This window comes from Hippocampus comes, unplaced genomic scaffold (genome assembly GCF_001891065.2).
Source record: "Hippocampus comes isolate QL1 unplaced genomic scaffold, H_comes_QL1_v1.1 scaffold100, whole genome shotgun sequence".
Classification (NCBI taxonomy): domain Eukaryota; kingdom Metazoa; phylum Chordata; class Actinopteri; order Syngnathiformes; family Syngnathidae; genus Hippocampus; species Hippocampus comes.
Window position 1 is genome coordinate 490,211 of NW_017805282.1, and position 25,748 is coordinate 515,958.

General features: G+C 44.2%; 2 protein-coding genes across 4 annotated transcripts in view; both read right to left on the reverse strand.

The window, feature by feature from the left end:
- Window positions 1-14,098, reverse strand: part of LOC109516713 (uncharacterized) — a 16,116-nt gene extending 2,018 nt beyond the window's left edge. Inside the window, exons 1-10 of one of the 3 annotated variants that reach the window (XM_019871461.1) lie at window positions 13,901-14,098; window positions 11,880-12,097; window positions 11,241-11,260; window positions 11,147-11,208; window positions 10,802-10,901; window positions 9,229-9,522; window positions 2,379-2,807; window positions 1,679-1,692; window positions 1,434-1,499; window positions 548-643 (exon numbers count right to left, since the gene is read on the reverse strand). In XM_019871461.1, coding sequence (XP_019727020.1) covers window positions 548-643; window positions 1,434-1,499; window positions 1,679-1,692; window positions 2,379-2,807; window positions 9,229-9,522; window positions 10,802-10,901; window positions 11,147-11,208; window positions 11,241-11,260; window positions 11,880-12,097; window positions 13,901-14,086 — 1,485 coding nt within the window. In that variant the 5' untranslated portion in view covers window positions 14,087-14,098. Of the gene's footprint in view, window positions 1-547; window positions 644-1,433; window positions 1,500-1,678; window positions 1,693-2,378; window positions 2,808-7,457; window positions 7,971-9,228; window positions 9,523-10,801; window positions 10,902-11,146; window positions 11,261-11,879; window positions 12,098-13,900 lie in introns of those variants that run through there. The other 2 variants (XM_019871462.1, XM_019871463.1) reach the window with 2 other exon arrangements.
- Window positions 14,099-14,372: 274 nt separating this feature from the next.
- On the reverse strand, window positions 14,373-25,557 carry flvcr1 (FLVCR choline and heme transporter 1). Its single transcript, XM_019871460.1, has 10 exons — window positions 24,772-25,557; window positions 22,694-22,838; window positions 21,849-21,989; window positions 21,354-21,421; window positions 21,094-21,197; window positions 19,831-19,941; window positions 19,174-19,279; window positions 18,752-18,866; window positions 18,609-18,676; window positions 14,373-15,610 (listed from the first exon to the last, which is right to left on the reverse strand). Exons 1-10 carry the CDS (start codon window positions 25,438-25,440, stop codon window positions 15,533-15,535), a joined length of 1,605 nt encoding a protein of 534 aa, XP_019727019.1. The 5' UTR covers window positions 25,441-25,557; the 3' UTR covers window positions 14,373-15,532.
- Between the last annotated feature and the right edge of the window lie 191 nt (window positions 25,558-25,748).

A 25,748-nucleotide genomic window follows, 5' to 3' on the forward strand; every position in this document is an offset into this window, starting at 1 on the left:
GCCCCCTCCCCAGCCACAAACATGAATTTAGCGGCCAGGTAAGCTTAAGGTTTTTTTGATGAAATGACAGATGTTTGTGAAATACCTTTTCAGGATAAGTTTTTTTTTTCCCCTCCAAATAAACCTCTGAAGTTCTTTATTTATCAACCTATACTTTAGCTTTAAACTGGAACCAGAAAAAAAAAGATAATTTACTGCATTTGTTGTTCCCACTCGAAGTAAGAATATTTTCCCATGGATGTTTGTATGTGTTGCTGCTCTGTGTGTGTTCAACCGGAAGTTTTTAACAAGGTTTACAATTACCCTCACAGCTTTGCAAATTCCCCTGTCCCTGTTTATGATGAAAATCAAGATGGAATCCCAAAATAAAATCAGGAAATGAAAAGATCAAATAAAATACCAAAACTGGAAAAATAAATGGGGATACTATCATGTGACGATCCCAAAATAAAAGCAAGATGGGGAAAGCAAGAAATCCTCATTTGGATTTCGGGAAAGCGGCAGTGAAGGATGAAGTTGAGGTTGAAACCGAGTCTGCATCACTGGCCTGTTTTTTTCCGTTCTCCTCCTCCTTTTTCTTCTTCTTCTTCAGGTTCACAGTAGCGTATGTCACGCCGCTCTCAGTTTCTTCTGGGGACCCATCCTTTTAAAATGAGAAGATAAACGCAAGCGTAACATTTAGAACAAATTCAATACCTGCTCAAAAATTCTCTTCCGTCTTTCGAAGCTATTTATTCATTGTTATTAATATGACTCTGTGTTTTAAGGGTTATTTAATCTTTATCTGCCAGGAACTATCAGCTGAGGACGACCAACACATTCTGTAGCACAAGCTAGCTCAAGTGTAGCGCCGTGCATGTTTTCTTGCAGTGGCAATACATCAACAGTTGATGGCGCCAGTGCACCATTCAGCTGCTTTGCCAACTGCCAACCGGCAAAATAGGACAATGGAGGGCTCCGTCCTTTTTAGCAATTACCCACAATGCACTACCGGTGGCCATATTGGAAGGCTGTTATAAACAAGCCATTCGTGTATGGCTTGTTTATAACAGCCATACATTGTGTATGGCTTGTTTATAACTGCTCTCCAATATGGCCGCCGGTAGTGCATTGTGGGTAATTGCTAAAAAGGACGGAGCCCTCTATTCATTCGATACACTCGCGTTGTGTCGCGTTTGCTTGTTCTGAGGAGAGCAAATGCAAATGTTGTGAGGGGAGGACATTTTATAAAGATAAACGCTGCGTGAAAAGTGCAATTTCAATTCTGAAAACCTTAAAAAAAATGACGTGTGGTTTGGAGGAAGCTGGAACAGATTAATGGCATCTCTGTCCATTTGAACGAGGAAATATGGTCATAGATGGAATAACACTGATCTCAAGGCAGCACTGTTGTAGTAAAAATAATAATAATAAAAATGGAAGAACATTCTCACCTGGTGCTTAGTGATTTCTGTGTTGTGGTCATAACTGACGCTGGCGTAGGTCACGTTGTTTTCTTCCTGCCCGACAACGAGAAAATGTCATGTTTAACTGGTCACCTCCAGTCATTTGCAATTGGTCGACAGCATCTACGAAATTCAAAGTTTTGCAACTACCAGCTAGTGTTCCGGTTGAAATACGGCCTGGTGGATTATTTTTTAACATACATGAAGGATTAGGGGAGGAAAAAAAAACTTACATGTTTGGAGTCATCTGGGGGAAACAAAAAAAGAACAAAAACAATGATTAGTCATCAGAGAAGCTGATTTCTTAGATGCAGTTCGGGGAAAGTGCAGCAACTCACTTTATAAATTATAGGTCAAATTAAAATAAGATTAATTTAAAAATTTAATTCACACAAATATTTGATGATAGTTATTCAACAGTTTTTTTACGAACCACTTATTTAATGCAAAATGTATCCATCAAAGTGTTTATCATAAATTCCTTTGAATTACAATATATACATTGAATTAACTAGAAAAAAAATACAAAAAACAAAAGTAATGAATACATTTTGATTGAATTTAAAATTAAATGACTCCTGATCTTTTTTAAAACATAAATTTAAAATAAGTCATGTGTAGTAGACAGACTTGCAATTTCTTTTAGCCTTTCATGCACCCTGTAACCTGATAACACGATAAGCTGTCCACGATAGTCACCGCTGTCCCTGAAAGGGTTAAATAAAGGGACTGTGTTTAAACAAAAAAATATGTAAGAGTGGTGTAATTTTTCTTGGGTCAAATTAGAAGCCCCCGACTGTCCTCCAAAATGGTGAAATAAAATGTAGTTTTTTAAAAAAAAAAAATCACAGAAATACTGGTTGGACTTACCTATAAGTCCCACCTCGACTCGAACCGAATATCAATTATCAAATAACGTTCCAAACTTCCTACCATGTCCTGCGTTTTTTCTTGACTTTATTTTAACGAGGATGATGGCCACAACAACGATGATCAGTATCAAGATGCCGCCGCCCGCCGCGCCGATGATGATGAAGAAGTTGCGGTCAGGTGGTGGCGCTCCAGGACTTTCAGGACCTCTTGTGTTCCCTTTCGTCAAGGCGGCTGTGTATTGGGCCTGGACCTCCACGTCGCCACTCTTCACATACTGGCATGTGTATTTCTTTTCGTAGCTGACGGGAATCACTTTGAGGAAGGAGACGCAGTTGGTCTGCTCAGTACGAAGCGGGGAAAGCGCCTTGCCTTGCTCGTCCAACCAGCGGAGGCCTCCTTCCAGGCATCTACAGGCCTTGTCTGGCCAGCAGGTCAGGGAACACTCTAGAACCACGTGATGGTCTCCCATTGGAGAAGACGACGGCGTCACTGAAGGGAAGAAGACGAGACCAAATCACCCATAACTGATGAAAATTCAAAACCTGATGGACCAAAAACCAAAAACTGGCCAGATATTTGTTTGTCACACAAACATGTGGAAGCTGATCGACCATCCAGATTTTATGTCTGCCAAACAGGGAAAAGAGTGCACCCATTCATTTGGTGAGTTTCTACCTCAATGGCAAATACTGGGAAATGGCGACGCAAATAGAGTGAGACTTTAATTTACGAGTCCCCCAACTTGAGAGTTTTTTCCAATTACAAGGCGTCATTCTATTTTTTTTCCTTTGTGTTGCCAGTAGAAATGTTATTTGAAAGTGAGCTTCATGTCCTCCACCACCAGATGGCATCAGCGAACGTCACAACAACACCCCAGATTCTTTTATTGCTACGTCAATAATAATAATAATAATAATAATAAATTTTATTTGTGGGCGCCTTTCTAAGCAGTCAAGGACACCTTACAACAAGCAGTTAAAAACACATACAATGTTAAAACAACATCAAATAAAATAAAACAGAACAAAATATAGATACTGTAATGGATTTATGGTCAGAGTGAAGAAGCTTGTCTAAACAGATGTGTTTTGAGGCTGGATTTGAAATGTGTTAATGAGTCTATGTTACGAAGATCAGCGGGGAGTGTGTTCCAGAGCTGGGGAGCAGAGCGAATGAAGGCTCTGCTCTCCATGGTGACAAGGCGGGCCGGGGGGACAGTGAGGAGGAAGAACGAAGAGAGCGGACAGGTGTGGCAATGTGGATGAGGTCAGATAGGTATGGAGGGTCAAGGTTGTGGATAGCTTTGAAAGTAAGGAGCAGGATTTTATATTGAATGCGGTGTATAATGGGGAGCCAGTGGAGATGTTGAAGGACAGGTGTAATATGGTTTATAGATGGTGTGAGTGTGATAATGTGAGCGGCTGAATTTTGGACCAGCTGAAGCTTATGGAGGGTTTTCTGAGGGAGACCGAGCAGGAGGGATTTACAGTAATCAAGTCGGGAGGTGACGAGGATGTGAACGAGTATAGCAGTGGAGTGAGGGGTGAGAGAAGAGCGGAGCCGGTGGATGTTTCTAAGATGAAAATATGCAGAACGAGTGATGTGGTTGATATGTGAGGTGAAGGAGAGGGTGCTATCAAGGATGACACCCAGACTCTTGACCTGAGGGGAGGGCGAGATGGAGGAGCTGTCAAAGGGAATGGAGAAATTGTTTGTTTATTTAGGGTGGATTTGGTGCCAATGAGGAATGAGGAGGAGTTCAGTTTTATTGCTGTTCAGTTTGAGGAAGTTTGAGGTGAACCATGATTTTAATTCCTACAGGCAGTTGGTTAGGGAGGATGGTGGAAGTGTGGTGTTTGGTTTGGTAGAGCTGTAGACCTTGGTGTCATCCGCGAAGCAGTGAAAGTGAATGTGATGTTTCCTGAAGATATTATCAAGGGGGAGAAGATAGATTAGAAACAGCAAGGGGCCATGGACAGAACCCTGAGGAACACCTGAAGTGAGGGGAGCGGAACCAGGAGAGGGGGGTGCTGGTGATACCAATGGAGGAGAGTCTGTCGAGAAGGATGGAGTGAGAAATGGTGTCAAAGGCTGCACTGAGGTCAAGCAGGAGGGTGAGAAATAGTATCAAAGGCTGCACTGAGGTCAAGCAGGAGGAGAATGGCGAGTGAACCGGAGTCAGCTGAGAGGAGAAGGTCATTGGATATCTTGAGGAGGGCAGTTTCAGTACTATGAAGGGAACGGAAGCCAGATTGAAATTGTTCATAGAGGTTATTGGAGGAAAGATGGGTGTGAAGTTGAGCAGCCACTGTTTTTTCCAGACGTTTGGAAATGAAGGGGAGGTTTGATATGGGGCGGAAGTTGCTCAGGTCAGAGGGATCAGAGCAAGGTTTCTTAAGTATGGGAGTGACAGTAGCAGTTTTGAGATGGGAGGGTACATTGCCGGTAGAGAGGGAAGTTTGAATAATGTTGGTGATGAGAGGGGAGAGGGCCGGGATAGAGGCTTAAGTACCATCCATAAGCAACACTGCTGTCACCTACAGACCCGCTCCACCGACTGAGCCACAATTTAGCAAAACGGCTGGCCGGCAAGCCGACAGTAGTTAACACTGTCCGATGAGACAACTCACATGTCATCACCATCAGCACAACGTTGCGTTCCCTCTGTCCACCGGAATCACACGCAAAGTAACCGCCGTCTTCCACCATCACCTTGTGAATGAGCAGCGAGCAGTCCTCCGTCAGGTTGAGGCGCTGACTTCTGGCCGAGCTGGTCACCACTTGGCCATCTTTCACCTCACGTACCACTCCACTCTGGTCCCGACTATACCACCAGCTTATGCGGTCGCAGGCCGAATTCTTGCAGGGAAGGATGGCCACATCCCCGGCCCTGGCAAAGACTTCTGCGCTCTCGCCGCTGACAACTGCAAGACACCACAGAGGGGAAACAATAAGGTATGGTATAGTAGAAGATCAGCTAATTTAGCTGCTGTTGTTAGCACTGGTTAGCAATATTAGCTCAAAAATAATTCTTACAAATCAACGAAAACAGTTGAAAGCCAAAAAACAGTAAAACTAAAAAGTCTCATTCTGAGTCATAAGCCAAAGAATAAAACTGAGTTTTAATGCCCCCTCGATCCCAAACAGTGGCTCATTTGAATATTTGCATTTACCTATCCAACATACATGGCCCCTAGACAGTTTTTGGCAATGTGGGGATCGAGAAGTGTGGTGTGTCACGAAGTAAAGTGGTTAAAAAAAAGAAGGTTCTTATTCTGATCATAAGCAGAACAAGGTCACATGGGGGAGAGTGAGAAATTCAATTTTTACTATGTTATGAAAATGTGGAAAAATAGAAGAGAGGCCATGCCTTCACTCTCCCCATTGTTTTGGAGAACCGTTTAATGATGTCAAGCCCAGCGTATCATGTGATTTACTGCTTTCCTCTTCTTCTATCATGCTAAAGGTTATGGGAACAAGGTTGCTTGCGTATTGTTTGAAACACGTTCCATGAACAATAATTATTTAACATATGTTTATTAAAGCTAATGTTCCCACGTTTACAAGAAACAACAATTAAAAAAATCATTTAAAATATTTAATTTTAACTGTTTTATTTGAAATTAAATTTGGTCATGGGGGGGGGTAAGAGAAAATGGCATTTGAGGGTACTCCAAACCACTTAAGCATTCTTTTCTCGTTTTTTTTAAGATTTTGTCTCAGGATAAGTCAATCGTAAATTAGTATTTCGTATGGAAACTACTTCAAATTTGGTGGGTGGGACGTAAAATGTCCTCCAATTCTGGAAATCCGACGCTCTCGCGCAGCACTCGGGCCATGACAATGAGCACACGTCAACTATGCTAACACGAGTCAATGTTGTCCCTGTGGTGAGGGGTGAGGCAAGTGGGAACAAACGGTGAAACAACTTAGATATACAGGATCAGAAAGTCACATACCTTCAAAGTGAAGTAGAAAAATAAGAATTAATTCCTGCGTGGTCATGTTCAGTGAGCAAGTTGAGCTTTTGGTCCATGTCATTATTTCCCCTTTGTGGTGACTTGCCAAAAAAATAAAAAAGTATAATCCAGCCCCATGCACACACGCACACGTTTGCATCACTCACTTTTGTTCTGCATTTATCCTTTTCGAGGAAATGTATTTCACAAGCGGCCCGACTGAGCGGCGGCAACGCTTTTCAATCTTGTTAATCGCAGCACAATCCCGTCCAAACGAGAAGTGGAAAAAGAAGAAATAAAACAAAATATTTTTGGAGTGGACGCATATTCAGCATGGAATCCTGTTTCAAATATTGAGAGATCTTCCCCGGGAAATGCCTCGATAAACTTCCACTGAGCAGTTTGAGAGCGCGAAAACCAAATTGAACACACCTGCTCCCCATTCACAACCGAGACCGAATAACACGAACGATTTACACACAAAGCTGAACCGAGACTGCCTTACCACTCAAGGTTTTTCCACTGATGGAGCTGTACTCTTAATACAGGAACAGGAAGTGTGACACAGAAACGTTCACCATTCACTCAGGTGTAGCTTAATGACAAGAGTTTCAGAGTCGTACTCCGAGTTGTAGTTATGAATTGTACCATGTCGGGAGCGGCATTCCATTGTCTACAGCAGCTTGATGACAGTTTGGCTACATCACCAGTTTTTATTCTCGATCATGATTTTGAAAGCCAATATTACATTATCATCGGCAACATTTATGCTAAAATCGCGCTTTCCCAACCAGGAGTCAGCCAACCAGCAGGGGGCGATGCATGCTTATGTCCTCATTAAGCTCGGCAAATGTCGTAAACGAAGAAACAGTGAGTGTCAGCAGAATTACTCAGTTCGCCCTGAGAAAATGATCAATTCTTGGGAAACAATTACACAATAAGTGCTTTTATTCTTTCATGAAGAAAATAACATTGATAAAGAAAGGAAAAAAAAATCTTGAGCTTGACTGTAAAAGAGGAACATCACACCAAAATGTTCGCCCATCCAGGCATCCATTCATCCATCCATCCACCCTGGTCAGGTCAGGGACCTGGAATCTATCCCACCTGATTCATGATTTCGTCTAGATGTTTTTGTTTTTAGACAATCATGAGTTTTATCGGAAGTTTGATACATACATGTAAGACTGTTTTGTTGAAAAAGAATTGCTGGGATACTTCAGAAGGAATTTGATCAATATTAGTGACTATCTAATCATTCTACCCTGACCTGCGTTTCTTCTCAACTTCACCTTGGCGAGGACGACGGCCACAACAATCCCAATCAGGATCAAGGCGACGATGGCCAACCGAATTATGTTGATCAGCTGGGTATGGCCAGGTGGGGGAGCTCCATGACCCCCAGGACCTCTTGTGTTCCCTTTCGTCAAGGCGTCTGTGTATTGGGCCTGGACCTCCATGTTGCCGCTAATCACATACTGGCATGTGTACTTCCTTTCGTAGCTGACAGGAATCAGTTTGAGGAAGGAGACGCAGTTGGTCTGCTCAGTACGAAGCGGGGAAAGCGCCTTGCCTTGCTCGTCCAACCAGCGAAGGCCTCCTTCCAGGCAAAGACACGACTTGGCTGGCCAACAGGTCATGGAACACTCTAGAACCACGTGATGGTCTCCCATTGGAGGAGACGACGGCCTCACTGCAGGGAAGAAGACAAGACCGAATCACCAAAAACTGACCAGAAATCAAAACCTGATGGACCAAGGACCAAAAACTGGCCGCTTATTTGATTGTCACACAAACATATGTGGAAGCTGATCGACCATCCAGATTTTATGTCTGCCAAACAGGGAAAAGAGTGGACCATTCATTTGGTGAGTTTCTACCTCACTGGCAAATGCTGGGAAATGGTGACGCAAATATAGTGAGACCTTCATTTACAAGTGCCCCAACTTAAGTTTTTCCAAATACAAGGCGTCACTCTTTTTTTTTTTGCTTCATGTTACCAGTAAAAATGTAACTTGTAAGTGAGCTTCATGTCCTCCACCATCAGATGGCAGCAGCGAACGTCTCAAGTCAACTTTATTGTCAATTATTGTTCTATGTGCAACATACAGCACAAATTAAATTTCTTTCCTCTCAACCACAGGAGAGAGAGGAGCCGCTGCGGGTACCCGCGGTGCCATCAACAGAACAGTTAACATAAAATGACAAAAAGAGGCTCCTCCAGCAACAGCATCTGGGTGGGGGGCTCCCAACGCAGCACCGCAGTCTCATGAGCCCCCAGCAGCAGATGGCCCAGAACCCGCATCCTCACCTCCAAGGCCAAGGCGGCCTTGGTCCTCCCAACAACCATCACGCAGGACCGAGCCATTTTACCGGAGCTGCGCCGCTCTGGCGCGAAGGCCCGTTCCTACGAGGATATTGGGGCGGAGGGCACATCCTCAGCTTCTTTTACTGTCTTAAGTACAATACAAAAGGCTACAACGCCAGCGAAGGGCATTAAAACAATTTCTGATAACTCAATTATAGGCAAGTAAGGCTGGAATTTTGGAAGATCACGTGCAACACGCCCACCGACAATCTGCTCGAGTGAGCATGCCAGTTAACAGCCACTACTTAGGAACTTAAGGTTGGAAATCAGGCCACAAGACTCAAGACCGAGACTTTGAGAGCAAGTCAAGAATGAGACTTGAGATTGAAGGAAAAAAAATGGTGCTTTTATCAACACCACACGGTGCCCAAAGTTCTTTACGTTGACGGAGCAACGGTCGGCTGCTCCCATGCAAGGCGCTGCCAAGCCCGAGGACATTTCAATTCTTTACAGTGGGACCCGAGATTCGAACTCTCGACATTTCAGATATCTAATGACCCGCTCCACCTACTGGGCCGCAATTTAGCAAAACGGCTGGCCGGCAAGCCGACAGTAGTTAACACTGTCCGATAAGACAACTCACATGTCATCACCATCAGCACAAGGATGCGTTCCTTCTGTCCATCGGATTTGCACACAAAGAAACCGCCGTCTTCCGCCACCACCTTGTGAATGAGCAGCGAGCAGTCCTCCGTCAGGTTGAGGCGCTGACTTCTGGCCGAGCTGGTCACCACTTGGCCATCTCTCACCTCACGTACCAATCCACTCTGGTCCCGACTATACAACCAGTCTATGCGGTCGCAGGCCGAATTCTTGCAGGGAAGGATGGCCACATCCCCGGCCCTGGCAAAGACTTCTGCGCTCTCGCCGCTGACAACTGCAAGACACCACAGAGGCGAAACAATAAGGTATGTTATAGTAGAAGCTCTGCTAATTTCGCTGCTGTTGTTAGCACTGGTCAGCAATATTCGCTCAAGTCAACTTAACTGGATTTGTAGAGCACTTTAAAACAACCTCCGCCGTATACGAAGTGCTGGAGCAAAAATCATTCTTACAACAAACAAATTCATGAAAACAGTAGAAAGCACAAAAACAGTCAAACTAAAAAGTCTCATACTGAGTCAAAAGCCAAAGAATAAAAATGAGTTTTAACGCCCCCTCGATCCCAAACGGTTGCTCATTTGAATATTTGCATTTATCTATCAGACATACATGGCCCCTATACATTTTCGGTGATGTGGGGGGCTGTAGAAGGGTGATTTACTGCTTTCCTCTTCTTCTATCATGCTTAAAGTTATGGGAACAGGATGAGGTGTTGTGGGAAACACGTTCCACGAACAATAATTATTTATTCATTCATTCATTCTCCGAACCGCTTCATCCTCACAAGGGTCGCGGGAGGTGCTGGAGCCTATCCCAGCTGTCTTCGGGCAGTAGGCGGGGGACACCCTGAATCGGTTGCCAGCCACTCGCAGGGCACACAGAGACTAACAACCATCCGCACTCACATTCACACCGAGGGACAATTTGGAGTGTTCAATCAGCCTGCCATGCATGTTTTTGGAATGTGGGAGGAAACCTGAGTACCCGGAGAAAACCCACTCAGGCCCAGGGAGAACATGCAAACTCCACACAGGGAGGCCGGAGCTGGAATTGAATCCGGTACCTCTGCACTGTGAGGTCGACGTGCTAACCACTGGACTACCGGGCCGCCCCAATAATTATTTAACATATGTTTATTAAAACTAATGTTCCCACATTTATTTTAAAAATCATTTAAAATATCATTTTAACTATTTTATTTGAAATTAAATTTGGTCACGGGGGCTTGGGGCAAGAGAAAATGGCATTTACAGTACTCTTAACCACTTAAGCATTCTTTTCTCATTTTTTTTAGATTTGGTCTCGGGATAAGTAAGTGGTAAATTAGTATTTTGAATGGAAACTACTTAAAATTTGTTGGGTGGGACGCAAAATGTCCCCCAATTCCGGAAATCTGACTCTCGCGCAGCACTCGGGCAACGACAATGAGCACACGTCAACTATGCTAACGCTAGCCAATGTTGTCCCTGTGGTGTAGTGTGAGCAAAGTGTTAAGGTGGAGGTTCCTGTTAGCAAACGGTGAAACAACTTCGATACTTCAGAAAGTTAATTACCTTCAAAGTGAAGTAGAAAAATAAGAATTAATTCCTGCGTGGTCATCTTCAGTGAGCAAGTTGAGCTTTTGTCCATGTCATTATTTCCCCTTTGTGGTGACTTGCCAAAAAAAAAAAAAAAAAAGTAAAATCCAGCCCCATACACACACGCACACGTTTGCATCACTGATGTTTATTCTGCATTCATCCTTTGTTCACTTCTGCTAAGGGGGCTGTGTACCGGACTTGGACCTTTACGTAGTCTCCCTCCACAAAGTGGCACGTCTATTTCCTTTCGTAGCTGACAGGAAACAGTTTGAGGAAGGCGATGCAGTTGCTCTGCTCAGTATGAACCGGGCAACGCACCTTGCCTTGCTCATCCAACCAGCGGAGGCCTCCTGCCCGCCATCTACATCTCCTGCCTGGGAAGCAGTCCAGGGAACACTTCAGGTCCACGTGAGCGTCTCCCATTGAGGAGTTCTGAGGAGACAACTGTGTCACTGCAGGGAAGAACGTGACCGGTGAGATAGGCGGGACCAAATGTTCCAAAAGTGACCAAAATATGAGACCAAGTCAAGACCAAGGTTCTGATCTATGAAAGATTTGCACAAAGCAAACACATTTCATTCTCACACAGGGAGAAGGTAATCTGCTTAATCTCATTCTGCAGATAAGCAGATAAAATAATCGCAAAATTCATTTGGGGATATATTCTCCCATTTGCACTTAAGTCACATTTCTTGCCCACGCAGTTTCAAGGCGTGGCAATTTTTCAGACACACCCATCATGCGTAACTTGGAAATTTGTCCGCAACCACCAATGATTCCGTGAAGTCTGAGATTGACAAGGTAATGCCAGTGACGTGTGTGCGGCCCATTTCTAGGCTATTTTGAAGGAGGGTGCAGTTTGATTATAAACTAACAGTGGACCTTCAGAGCTCGGATTTGGACTACCGACACGACCAACGGAGTCACAATTGTGCAAAAAATAATGGCTGGCCGGCTCGCCAAGACAACAATGTCCTATGTGACTCGCATGTCATCACTGTCAGAACAAACATTATGTTCCTGCCGTCCAACTGTTTGACATACAAAGTACCCAGCGTCTTCCGCCATCACCCAGTCAATGAGCAGCGAGCAGCCGTCCGTCAGGCTGAGGCGATGAGTTCTGGGCGAGCCGCTCAGAACTTGGCGGGCTTTCACCTCGGTTGCAATCCTTATGGCGTCCCGAGTGTACAACCAGCCTACTCCGGAGCAGGTTGACCGCTTACAGGGCAGAATGGCCACTTCCCCAGCACTGGGCAAGACTTCTGTGGTCTGGCTGATAACGACTGCATGACAAAGCAGAAGGGAAACGAAGGAAGTTACGCACTGACCAATGCCATAATAGTTGCTAATTTAGCGACTACTGTTAGCACTAGTCAGCAATATTAGCTGATCTCACTGGCATCATGTTATGTCCCCATGTGGTGTTCCTCAAGGCTCAATTTTACAACCTTTTTCATTTACATGCTGCCACTCATCGGAGTCATCTGGACACAAAATGTTTTTCCAGTATACACTATTCACAGATACAGATTTAAATTCCTGGTGGCCACAGCACAACCTTTTTTTTTTCCAACATTTTTTTTGGGGGGCAGGGATGGAAGAGAATCTCCTACAGTTCCACCAGGACAAAGCAGATGCTTTAGTTATTGGTCTGATTAAACTCAATGATTCAAACTTCTTTGGGTGTAGTTTTTATCCATTTCCATTCTACTTTTGTATGACTACTGACGTGCACAATCGTACAATGAGCATGCATTATTCGTTGCTCTTAACCAAACTGGTAACCGTGCTGGTGACTGACTTCAGGCAAAAGGAGTTCAGTTCCCATATTCAGTACACTTATTCTCCATTTCTTTTCCACCAAGTGCCGTATAAGCACCACACGTTTGTCCATAAAAATGCGTACAGTGAGTTGTGATCGGAGAAGCTCCTAATATTGCTAAACATGCTAACACTAGTCATTGTTGTTTCTGACATGTTGCATGAACCCTTAGGCTCATGAGCCAACTGGAGTCAGAAGTCGGCGATCTGGAGTCCAATCAATGAGATGAGATTGAAGGTGCCCTGCCCTATGAAAAACGCAAAAGAGCTCTAAGAAGACCTACGATTAAGCATTGTTGACATGCATAAAGCTGGGAAGTGTTACAAAAGTAACTCTAAAATCGGTGAGATAAATTGTCTATAAATGTAAAAGGTTCAGCACTGTTGTTACTCAAACTAGGAGTGGCCGTCCTGTAACGATGACTGCAACAGAACAGCGCAGAATGCTCAGAGAGGTGAAGAAGAATCCTCAATTGTCAGTTAAAGACTTACAAAAATCTCTGGCACATGCCAAGATCTCTGCAGACAAATCTACAATAAGCAAAACACTGAACGATAATGGAGTTCATGGGAGGACACCACAGAGGAAGACACTGCTGTCCAAAAAACCCCCATTGCTGTACATTTGAAGTTTGCAAAAGATCACCTGATGATCCACAGCACTATTGGCAAATTGTTTGGAAGGATCACACAACACTTTCTGTGGAGAAAAAAAAGGCACAACACACTGTTGGGGGTTCAACACCAACATCAAAACCTCATCCCAACTGTGAAGTATGGTGAAGGGGGCATTTTGGGGCTGCTTTGCTTCCTCAGGGCCTGGACAGATTGCTATCATCGAAGGAAAAATGAATTCCCAAGTTTACCAAGACATTTTGCAGGAGAATTTAAGGACATCTGTCTGTCAATTGATGCTCAACGGGAGATGGGTGATGCAACAGAACATCTTGATCCGAAGCACAGAAGTAAATCTACAACGGCATGGCTTCACCAGAAGAAAATACGCCTTCTGGAGTTGCCCAGTCAGAGTCTCAACCTCATAAATGTTTACATGGTGCGTTCAATAAAAATATGTGTGAACATATTGTTTGCATGGTAATAGTTCAAACAGACTGTTTGTCTATTGTTGTGACTTAACTGAAGATCAGAAGACATTTTATGACCAATTTATACATCCAGGTAATTTCAAAGGGTTTCACATACTTCTTCTTGCAACTGTAATAGCTATATATGAATCAGAAAGTTGTTTACCTTCAAAGTGAAGCAGAAAAATGACAATTCCTGGATGTTCATCTTCAGTGAGCAAGTTGAGCTTTCAGTACATGTCGTTATTTTCTCTTTATGGTGACTTGTTGAAAACGAACATCTTGGTTGTTCCCAAAGCGAGATTGCAACAGACAGGAAGTGGTAAAGTGTGACATGAAGACATTCCCACATGAAGTCACTTGTCGTTTAATGACACCCAATGTTTCATTGGCAGTAATACAGGCAATCATTTGGAATCCAAGATAATAATTGCAGAATTTGGGAGATCACATTGCGAACCCTAACAGCAGTTGACAAGCTGGCAAAAGAAACACTTTGAACATCTGCAGTCATTCTCCATCCGTCCATTTGCAGCACTGACCTCGCGGTTAGTAAATGAGTGGTCACGTTTTCACGAGTCATTTGTGAAGTCAGTAACATTGTTTCTATGTGTTATTTTTTTGGTCAGTTTTTTTCCACACACTTAACCTGAACTCTACTGTAAAGTCTATTCACTGTTGAGGACACAAAATGATTTCACTTTCATTTGTAACGGAAACAGACAGTTAGAAATCCGCCTCAGCTCGTACAGAAGTTAACATCTCTCATTTTCATGAACAACAACAATAAAAAAAAAAAAAAAACAACTACCAAATGCTTTGATTAGTTCAGCAAATACCTTTCATAAATAAATCTAATAAGCAAAGTATAAAATGACCTGTAAATTGTGCTTGCATACATTAAGCTCACTCAATGCCAAAATTAAACAAATATATTTGTTAAAAAAAAAAACACTAAAATGTGAATTTTTTGTGAATATAACTCGATATATCTTAAACAATAATCGGAACTAGTTAAAATTGATCTGATAGTGAATTAAATAAATGGATAACAAAAACAAATAGGCTCAGCAGAATTATTCGGATTTCAAAAAAAAAAGGAAACTGCATAAAAATAACACTAGTGTCAACAGTTTAAGTGACCACACGATGGCGCTCTCAAATTATGTGTTGACCACTCTCGCTTACACACACACACACACACGCATGCACGCACGCACGCACGCACGCACAGTCAAGTATAAAAAAATTGAAGAGTTGTGCATAGTCGTTGTGCACACCGACTGCGTGTATGAAAGCCCGTTTCAGCATTTCTGTAACATGGTTGATATCCAGCCTGAGGTCCATTTTGTCCTGACGAGCAAAATCGATTCAGTAAGAGTTCTCCATTGTATCCACAACTAGTGGCACTTATGCCCTATCAGTTGGACCTAAAGCTGGAGATCGCATAATTACTCCAAACGAGGAGTCGAGTCAGCTTGATATCAAGGTGATGAAATAAATGCTCAACGGGCTCTGCATATATTTTACACTTAACTCGTCGGATGACGCGTAAAGACCAGACCGAAGCGGATCGTTCCGGAGACTCTGTCGGTCTGCTCTTCCGTCCGCCGCTTCCCTCACCTTTGCTGCTCAATGTCCTTCAGGCAAGTGATGCATTCAAGTAAACTCAGGAAAAGTAAGCGCTGGCACGGACGCTCACGAACCATGCACTCGTTCGCCTGGCGTCCAAAAACGAAACCACTCAAGAATTCCTTGGCCGCCTTGGCGTCGTGCGGGATGTTCGAGCACGTCCTGGCTACAGTGATGTTTCCCTGGCGCAGCTGACAGGAGGTTCCAGCTTGACCTTTTCCTCTGCCAGAGACTCTGTCGGAGGCTGAAGGAGACATTTTGAAACGGGGGGACGTATTAAAAAAAAGTGACACTGGAATGCCTGCCCGAGCAAAAAAAATATCGGCATGCAAGTCATTGTTGTGCTTGACTCTTTTTGGTGAGAGAGCAACATTTTTTTTTCTAGTGAAAGAAGAGACTTTAATCTTTCTTGATTATTCTTTGCTGCTTATATCCATCCATCCATTTTCTGATCTGCTTTATCAAGTATCAAGTACAACTTTATTGTCAATATAATATTATTAATTTAATAATCCTCACAAGGGTCGCGGGGGGTGCCGGAGCCTATCCCAGCCGTCTTCGGGCAGTAGGCGGGGGACACCCTGAATCGGTTGCCAGCCAATCGCAGAGCACACAGAGACGAACAACCATCCAGGCTCACACTGACACCTCGGGACAATTTAGAGTGTTCCATTAACCTGCCACGCATGTTTTTGGAAAGTGTGAGGAAACCGGAGTACCCAGAGAAAACCCACACAGGCCCGGGGAGAACATGCAAATGCCACGTTGCCATGTTTGTCTGAAGAGGACTGACCACGAGAAGCTGTCAAGCTCAAGAGGACGACCTCGGCCAATCTGAGGACGAGCCCTCCCACAGCCATGAGCGAAACAAAAGGACACCGCGGCATTTTAAGGTTGCCTCCTGGGCTACGCAGCTGGATGGAATGTTCACACAGACACCACCTAATCCCCCCCTCCCCCGCCCCCGTTTTTTTCCTGTGAAACTTTCCAAAGACTTACAGTTGGCTTGCGTGCACACACAATTTTTAAGAACACTGTACTTCTTCTTACCCTGAGGTAGTGAAAAAAGTAGAGAAGATCGCAACTCACAATACCGAGTCCTCCATCCCTGGTGAGCTTGCATGAGCTGGACCATTTTGGCCAAAATGATCATCCCGATTATTTTAGATTAATTTTGAAATCACAATGATTAATCATTATAATTCATCATGTAAAAGAAAACGTCTCGATTACATCAAACTTTTCAGGAAGCAATATGAAAAGTTTTCAACACAACGTGAGACAAATGGTTGATCATTTTCGAATGAATTATCAATTATTTTGTTTGAAAAAAACTTCACCCAAGAATTTGAAATTGTCCTAGGGCGAAGTGAATTAACGTGCTTTTACGGGTTAAACCAGGGGTGTCAAACATACGGCCCGCGGGCCGTATCCGGCCCGCAAAGGAGTTTAATCCGGCCCGCGAGATGATTATGTAAAGCAGGAGTGTCAAACATACGGCCCGCGGGCCGGAACCGGCCCGCAAGTAGGTTCAATCAGGCCCGCAGGATAATGTAAAAGTGAAAAAAATGCATTCAAGACACAGAATTAATATTTTTAATCAGGTGCAATTCATTGAGTATCCGCAAGGGGACACTGTTTTGATCAGAGAAGAAGACAACAGCAGCCTCAGTCTGTCACTGAGACAGACCCATGACAGCAGACGCTATCAATAGCACTCTCACATTTACACATTTAATAGCACTCTCCTTAGTTTGTAAGGTGTAGGCAGGGATTACATTTAGATTTTATATGCACGTGTAAATGCTTTAAAACTTGCTTTCTTTATGAATCTTGTTTAATCTTAAAGTGCATTACTATATTTTTCAATACCAATTACTTGTTAAAGTTTGTACAGTCAGTGGGATCAGTTGCAATGCATATATGTGAATGATAAAAGTAAATTGCACATTTGTCGAAGGAAATGTAAGGTGCTTCATGAAATGTTTTGTAAAAGATAAGTTCATTAAATTTCAACATTTTCCTAATGTTCTTGTGCTTCTTTATACCAAAACAAAGGAAAGACATATTGTTTTGGTTATTTATAGCAAAGTATTGTATCATTTTAATGGTCCGGCCCACTTGACATCTACCGAGGCCGTATGTGGCCCACCATGTGAAATGAGTTTGACACCCCTGGGTTAAACAAACCCAGACAACCTGCGTTGTTCTCTTTCGCTTGCTTGTTCTTTCAAGCCTCCAAAATGTGCTCGCCCCCTAGTGGTTGGCTGACTTATGGTCGAGACGACGCTTGATTCGATGTGCAGCTGCACCCACATTGGAAATATGGCAGACGATCATTTCATTGGCTGCCAAAATTATGATCACAATTCCAATTGGATTCATTGTGCGGCTCTGTTATTTTGCAAAGCAACAACATGCCGCCGTGACGCTCTTTCAGTCACTTTCAAGCAGCAGGCTAACATTGGCTCGAAGATTAGCTTGGTTGGTAGAAGCTACGGCCAAGCTCCTCCCCAAAATGCAGAGATCTTCAGATCACATTTGATTGACAACTTTATGGACCCCGTAGAACAGGGGTGTCAAACTCATTTGAGATTGTGGGCCACATACGGCCTCGGTAGATGTCAAGTGGGCCGGACCATTAAAATTATACCATACTCTGCTATAAATAACCAAAATATCATGTATTTCTTTTGTTGGCAAAAGCTTGTCGCTTCTCGGGACATACAAGTCAAGTTCAGCCGCCTTCATCATGCATTGTTTAACAAAGTCACCGTTGGAATATGGCTTTGATGCTTATGCTATTTCGCTAGCAATTAGGTATCTGGCTTTTACTGCTTGTTGGGTCTGTCTCAGTGACAGACAGACTTCTGTTGTCTTCTTCTCTGATCAAAACAGTGTTCCCCCTAGCGGATGATCCATGAACTGCAGCTTATTAAAAATATTCATTCCGTGTCTTTGATGTATTTTTTCACTTTTAAATGATCCTGCGGGCCTGATCGAACCTCCTTGAGGGGCCGTTCCGGCCCGCGGGCCGTATGTTTGACACCTCTACCGTAGGATGTCTCTACAGGGGAGCGCAATTTCCCCTCCGGTTGGCATCATGACACGTCATCAACAGTTTTACAGAGCTCGTTTTTTTTTTTATTGTTTTTTTTTTTTTGCCGACCTGTGCAACCCCACATTATCCGACTCAAAGGAGGCTGCGCATGAAGGAATGAATGCCCCTTCGGCATACTTACCGCCTCTTGGTCTTTGCCGGTCACCCCGATGTTGACGTTATGTCGTTTCAGTTCGGACTTGATGAAGGCTGGAATGACAACAACAAAAAGATGCTTGGCGGGCTTCGGAGTGACACGCACGTGCACGTGAACACACGCAATACCGGTGAGCACGACGCCTAAGAAGATCCAAACGCAGAGGAAGATGTTTCCTGGCAAGGCGTCGGCGTAATCCGTGGTTAGCCTCCCTTGAATCAGCGTGAAAATGATGCCAAAAATCTAGACACAACAATACACACAGTGCATCACCATAAGCGGGCCGTGAGCTGTGTTACACGCAAACACACACACACAGTCAAATACATTCACATAGCTGTCAACAACGTACACACAGACTCTTTACACGCACATTAAATACACAAAACAGACATGCACGCACATTCCCCTGTTGAAATGTCTCCTTTTTTTTTTCGTCATATAAAAAAACGAGACCACGGCAAACCATACCAAATGTGACATTTGAAAAGGGATGTGTCGACTTTTTTATCGCCGACCTTATGATTTCAACAAAACATGAATTCAAAACCTGCGCTGAGGTGTTGAGGAGTCCGGACGACGTTCCCTCCGACTCTGGGTAGGTGATTTCCACGGCAAACTCAAAGCCCACAGGAAGATATCCCGTCATGAAAAAGCTGCAAAAAAAACAAACAAACAAAAAAAAAAAAAACACACAAGTTCAACGAGACCACGGATGTAAACATGACTTTTGCGTTGCGTCTCGAATGCCTGCTAACCCGTCAACAGCAAGTCAATATTAGTTCTGAAAAGGTGCCGGTCACTGACAACTTCTCAATATTGATTGACTGTGACATCACAATTTGGCTCGTTGACATAATATCATCCTCACACAGAGTTTTGCCCATGAACCTGCACCTGAGCGTGAAGGTCACTTTGCCCCGTTGTGGCACTAGATTTAAAAAAAAAAGAAAAAATTTAAACGACTCCTAAAAACCAGCACGCTAGATTATTGTACATTACAAAAACATACAGAAATAACATAATTCAATAGAATGTAAAGAAACAAAACAGTTTCGATGGGTTGAACTAGATTCAAAATTGCTGTAGGTACAAAATTTGAGACGACGGATATTTGTACTCAAACGGCGCCGTAACACATGCAGGTGAGTTTTGGTGATGCAAGGCTTTGGGAAAACCAACTTTTGTGTGACGATGAAATGTTTACCCGAGTAGGCCTCCTGTGAAGAAGACCACGTAGATGTTGTTCAGGTTCAGCGTAAAGGTGAAGATCACCATGCTCACAAGGGTCAAGCAGTTCACCAGCAGCGTCGTCATCCTGCGTGGCAGAGCAACACAACCCCAATCAGTTCACTGGCATTTTTATTTTCCAGAACGTTCCTAAAACGTCCACTAAAAATCCCCCCGTAGTGATGAGACAGTAGGAAATGAGTAAATTCAGATTGCCAAAACACGGTTGTTTGATATCACTCTACTTCTTACCGTAATTAGCATTTGTTTTAACCCTTTCAAGAACAGTGGTCACGACAGTGGACAGCTTATCAGGTTATGAAATGGGTTAAAAGCCAAACGTTACAACAAGGGGAGTTAAAACTCATTTTTGGTGCGGGCCACATTTTAGTCAGCGTTTCACTTGGAGGGCCGTTATGGCTGAAACCATATAAAGAAGTCTAGAATAACTGTCATGAGGGGTTTGGGAACAACAAAATGCTTAGAATATATCTCTCACTTATTACGTATGAGAATTAAAAATTTTGATCGACATTTTAGAAAGGATGATGGAAGTTGACATGTTTGAGCTGCTTTCACGGGCCACAGAAAATGATGTGACGGGCCAGATCTGGCCCCTGGGCCTTGGGTTTGACACAGGTGGGTTACACCATACCTTCCTGGCTTTTTTTTTTTTTTTAACCAAACAAAATTGAAAAGCTGAATGTTGAAAGGGGCGGCCTGGTGGTCCAGTGGTTAGCATGTCGACCTCACAATGCAGAGGTACCGGATTCAATTCCAGCTCCGGCCTCCCTGTGTGGAGTTTGCATGTTCTTCCCGGGCCTGCGTGGGTTTTCTTCGGGTACTCCGATTTCCTCCCACATTCCAAAAACATGCATGGTAGGCTGATTGAACACTCTAAATTGTCCCTTGGTGTGAGTGTGAGCGCGGATGGTTGTTCGTCTCTGTGTGCCCTGCGATTGGCTGGCAACCATTTCGGGGTGTCCCCAGCCTACTGCCTGAAGACAGCTGGGATAGGCTCCAGCACCCCCCGCGACCCTTGTGAGGATATGCGGATCGGAAAATGGATGGATGGAAGGATGGATGAATGAATGTTGAAAGATATCACTTTAAAAAATCCGTTTGAATGGTAAAGATGTCACTAATTGCTAAAACCTTTTTGCTTTGTCACCGTCAATAAACTGTCCACTTTAGTAACCGCTGTCCCTGAAAGGGTTATACCAGATGAAGTGAGACCCACTTGTATGTCTTGGTGTGGTCCAGCCACAGGCCACAGAGGATGGAGCCCACCATGCCGGCCACCACCAACGTCAACCCGATCCTCCCCGCGTTCAACTCTTCATTCTGACCAAACACAGGCAATCGGTAATGTACACCTGCATTGGACACTCTCCTAACTGGATAGTTACCATACTCGATAATGACCAGCCAGCTTAGACAAATTGGTTTTGGACATTCCCCGAGCAGATGTGCATAGTAAACAGAATGCTCACGGGTTACCTCATAGCAGGTCATGATCATTTGGTTGAGGATGGTCGACACAGAGTAGAAGCAGCCCGTGGTAATGCCTAAAAGGAAATGCCGACACAAAATGAGCAGGTGTGAAAGCGTCTTCAGTAGCATCACTGTACGCATCTTTTGCAATTAGGCAAACAGTGCACTTCCATGTTGTTCTTTCTAAAATAAAGATGAGTTAAGTCATGACAAACTCAAATAGAATCTCAAGAATGAAGCGGTTTGTGCGTCAAAGATTTATTTGTTGCAACTTCTTCCAGTGTGTGCGACTTGGCGACCGGGCAGGGGTCTTGTCCAGTCATGGAGACAAAACAGGAAGAGTTTCACCACTATTTTAGGTGACTCAGTAAACTGCAGTATTTTTATAAAGAACACATGCTTGTGAGTATTGTTATATTGTCTGTCTACATGTGCTGCGCCACATTTGTGCTCAATTATTCATTGTTGAAAGCATTATAACTATGCGTGGCCTGGGCTCACCATAGCTGATGAGCAGCAGGACGAAGGCTTTGTTTTTCATCAGGTTGATGATGGATTGGCGGTACGAATAGTCCTCGGGGGGCCCCTCGGGCAGGACGGCCTGCGCCTGGCTGGGCGGGAGCGGCGGACGGTCCTTCATCACTGCCACACACACACAAAAGCACCTTCTTTTTCTCTATGCCCATTGTTCATGCATTTAGATTCATTCACCAAATGACATTATTGGTTAGTTTACATTTATTCTTTTTGTAATGGTCAATGAAGCCAGAGCGCCCGAAGAAGACCGGAAGACCGGGAGCCCGGGTTCAAACCCAGGAGGAACCCCGACGAAAGCCAGCATTTGCTCCGTGCATAAACACCCGCGAGCAGTAACGGTTCGGTGAGATGATATCGTATCTTTTGCTTAGTTGTTTGATTAACATTAACTGAATTCATTCAATAATAATAACTTGTTTCATTGTTAAAATGAACAATTTCACAAACAGACTAATTTTTGTTTGTTTGTTTGTTTTACCTCTTCCAAGCTTTTGTCTTCAAGTACAATATAATCGTAACACACAGGGCACAGTACAGTAGCAGTGTATGAAAGCACTTCTCTCATTTTGACTGTGAAGACCAGCAGAACCGGAACAGCCAGTGACATTGACACGCGATTTAAACGCAAATGGAGCACGAGCCCAGAGTACGTACAAGTACAACTACAACTACAGTTACTTGTCGAAAAAAAAGAAGAAGGCTCCAGTAAAAGAAGAAGTATAGTTTCGATTCCAGTGATAAGTTAAAAAAAAAATTAAAAATAATAATTTTGTTGAATCCCATCACTGGTTGTGGGTGTGTGCATATACCTATGATGGTGAGGATAAAGAGGGCGGTGGAGACGGCGGCGGTGCCGTAGAACATGACGCTGATGTTGTGCGCCGTCAGCTCCACGTCTTCGGACGTGTTGGGAACCAACACGGGAGGCAACAGGAAACCGATGGCCACGCCCAACTATGGAACACACACACACACACACACACACACACACACACACACACACACAAAAATGTGCCAATTATAGTGAGACGGATACGTCCTCACAGGAACGTTTTACATAAACAACCCCCCCTCCGAAAATATCTTCAAAAAATAATCTTGGCACATCACAGAAAAGCATTTTGTGAACAAGCCGCTCAAATTTGAGTCATTAAAAAACAAAAATAGCAAGCATTGGATATAAAATGAGGGTTCAGAATAATGAAAATGAGTAAATCGAACAGATGCCTCTGCTCTCCAACGCTATGGGAGTGTCTGCCAAATGTCCTTGCTCAAATATCAATAAATGACACATATCTATCTTGTGCCCACACATTTCTCCATGCTTGAACAGTGAGAAGATTTCAGTTTAAAGCCTCCAGCTACTGGAAAATTTCTCACCGTGTCATTGAGGGGCTTTCTACACCCTGATATGAGGTGCTAGCTAGCAGCTAGCGAGCTAACTGGGGGCTCTTAGGCTTACTTGGAGGTCTGATTGACCTGTTTGTTGCATGCGACACAGTACAGCATTTTGCCGCTGAGTCACATGTATTGTTTACATATTGTTTTGGACTTATTCAAAATTTCGGTTTGTAATGTTTTAGGAGCCCTCATGAAAAGCTAACATTTGCTATGGGCATAAACACCCGCGAGCAGTCGCGGCTCAGTGAGTTGGGAGGCGGAGGGGGCAAACATTTTTTTAAAAATGTTTTGCTACATGCTGTCATATTTGATTTCTGACTCATGTAGTATGACCCAACCACAATTGTGTGTAGGCACATAGTTGACATTTAAAAAAAAATAACTACAGGCACACCGCCAAAATAAAATGTCCCAATGTCTATATATAGCTTCATTGGCGTCGAGCGCAAGCGCAATTAAATGATTGGCCCGTCACAGTCCAAATTTTTTTTAAAAAGTCCTCTTTGTACCTCGTCAAGATTAGGGAGTAGAGAATGAATGAGCCCACAATTCCAAACACAGTCACCACATTCCCTCCTCTTGAATCACAAGGTCTGGATTTTTGGTGGACTTTTAAGTCAACTATGTAGTTCACCATTAGAGACTTGTTTGAATGAATATTCCAGCTGTCAAAAAGATTTACGCCACGCTAGCAGTTCCACGCTTCCATACACATTTTATAAAATTCTGTCATTGTGATTCGGGAGAAGGCAAGGAAGGGCAGCGCATTTTATACACAACATGCTTCACTCAGAGGGGTGTACATAGGCTGGAATTTTAGTTAAGACTTTTTCGTTCAATGAAAAAAGTCCCTACATACACACCCTACCTCAAATGATCTTTCCCCATCAAAATGAACGGAAGCGCCATGAAAGCGTTCCAGCCACCCCAGTCACGAAGAGATAAAGTAAGCAGGCATTCAACACTATTAAAAGTGACACGGTAATCTGAGGAAATATTTGTCATTTTTCAAAGAGGATAAAGACTATATACCACCAAGCATTCTTTATATTGTCTGTCTACATGTGTTGCGCCACCATATGTGTTCATTTCACATTGTGATAACATTAAGCTAACAGATGTAAATGATGTAGTTGTGAAAAATATACAGAGATTTGTTCACTACTTTTGCTCGCAAGTGAAAATAAAATTATTCTGAACAAATGACAACTTGTACCTCTGAAAAACTTGTGAGTCGGGTCACTCATATCTTAAGGTAGCATTTGGGCGTAGGGACTGTCTGAATAATTCCGATCAAAGCAAATGAAAAAAATCACTACCTGAGAACAGGTGAGTTGCACTTAACTTTTTAGTCAACTATTTTTATTCCTAAAAATATGTCGGTCAGACGCCTGAAAATCAATCCCTTTGGGGGGGGGGGGTCGGAAACGAGTGCATAAATTCGAACCCAGACATGTGCCGATATTCCGACCACGTTCATGCGCACCTGGTTGCCCAGCACGGCGGTGGCGCAGGCCGTGGACACCTCCCCAGGTCCGAACCAGACCGAGGCGACGCGCGAGGGCAGGCCGAGAATGAAGACCTGCGCCACGGAGCACACCACCTGTGCCACCATGGTGACGGCGTAGAGGTCTCGCCCCACGCTGGCGCACTTGAGCCAAGCACCGGCGCAGTTGAGGCCGGCGCCCAGCAGAGCGGTGAGGCGCAAGCCTCGGCGGTCCAGCAGCCAAGTGGCCGGGAAGATGAGCGGCACGTAGGCCACCATGTACACGATGGACAGCCAGTCCACCTTGTTGTTGTCCACTCGGTAGAATTGCGTGAACACGTTGGCCAGGATGCCGTACTGGATCCACTGGAAGGCGTTGACCATCGAATACAGGCTGAACACGGCCAGAACGACGAACCGCTGCCAGTACAGCTTGGTCTTGGCGCGACTCACTTCCTCTTCCCTACTCTGCTCGTCCTTCTTCATCGTCGCCTCTTTTCCTCCGTCGGGAAGCATCGCGTCGCCTTCGTCCGCAACCTCCTCCTCGTCCCCGGCGTCGTCGGACCGCAGGCTGGGTTCGAGCCCCCCCTCCTCCACCTTGCTGATGCGGTCAGGTGGGGAGGCGGCATCCGAGCTCAAGTGCTCCTGCACGAGCTCGGCCGCCACCATCGCACGTGCTTGCTTGGCTTCCTTTTCCTTTCCGGTCGTTTCTTTTCGGTTTAGTGAGCAGGAAGAAGAAGAACAGGAAGCGACATGCCTCGAGTGAGCGGCCAAGTTCCCGGTAGAGGAGGTGCGCCGTGATCTTTTGTTATTGGAGGAGGATGGCCCCACGCCGGCTCAGCCAATAGGAGAGCGGCAACTGATCCGAGCCACCAACGATGCAACGAGCACGCGCGCGCGCGCACACGCCCCGATGGAAGATGCGTGATAACCAACATGAGCACAACGTGTAGTTTACATGCTATACTTTTGCGCGA

Excerpts from the sequence above, each read along its gene's own strand:
- flvcr1 (XM_019871460.1), bottom strand. The coding sequence starts at position 25,440 with ATGGTGGCGGCCGAGCTCGTGCAGGAGCACTTGAGCTCGGATGCCGCC. Across the intron at positions 19,280-19,830 it reads TTCACAGGAGGCCTACTCGG|CTTTTTCATGACGGGATATC; the intron begins GTAAACATTTCA and ends TTTTTTTTGCAG. Across the intron at positions 18,677-18,751 it reads CTTAGGCGTCGTGCTCACCG|CCTTCATCAAGTCCGAACTG; the intron begins GTATTGCGTGTG and ends TTGTCATTCCAG.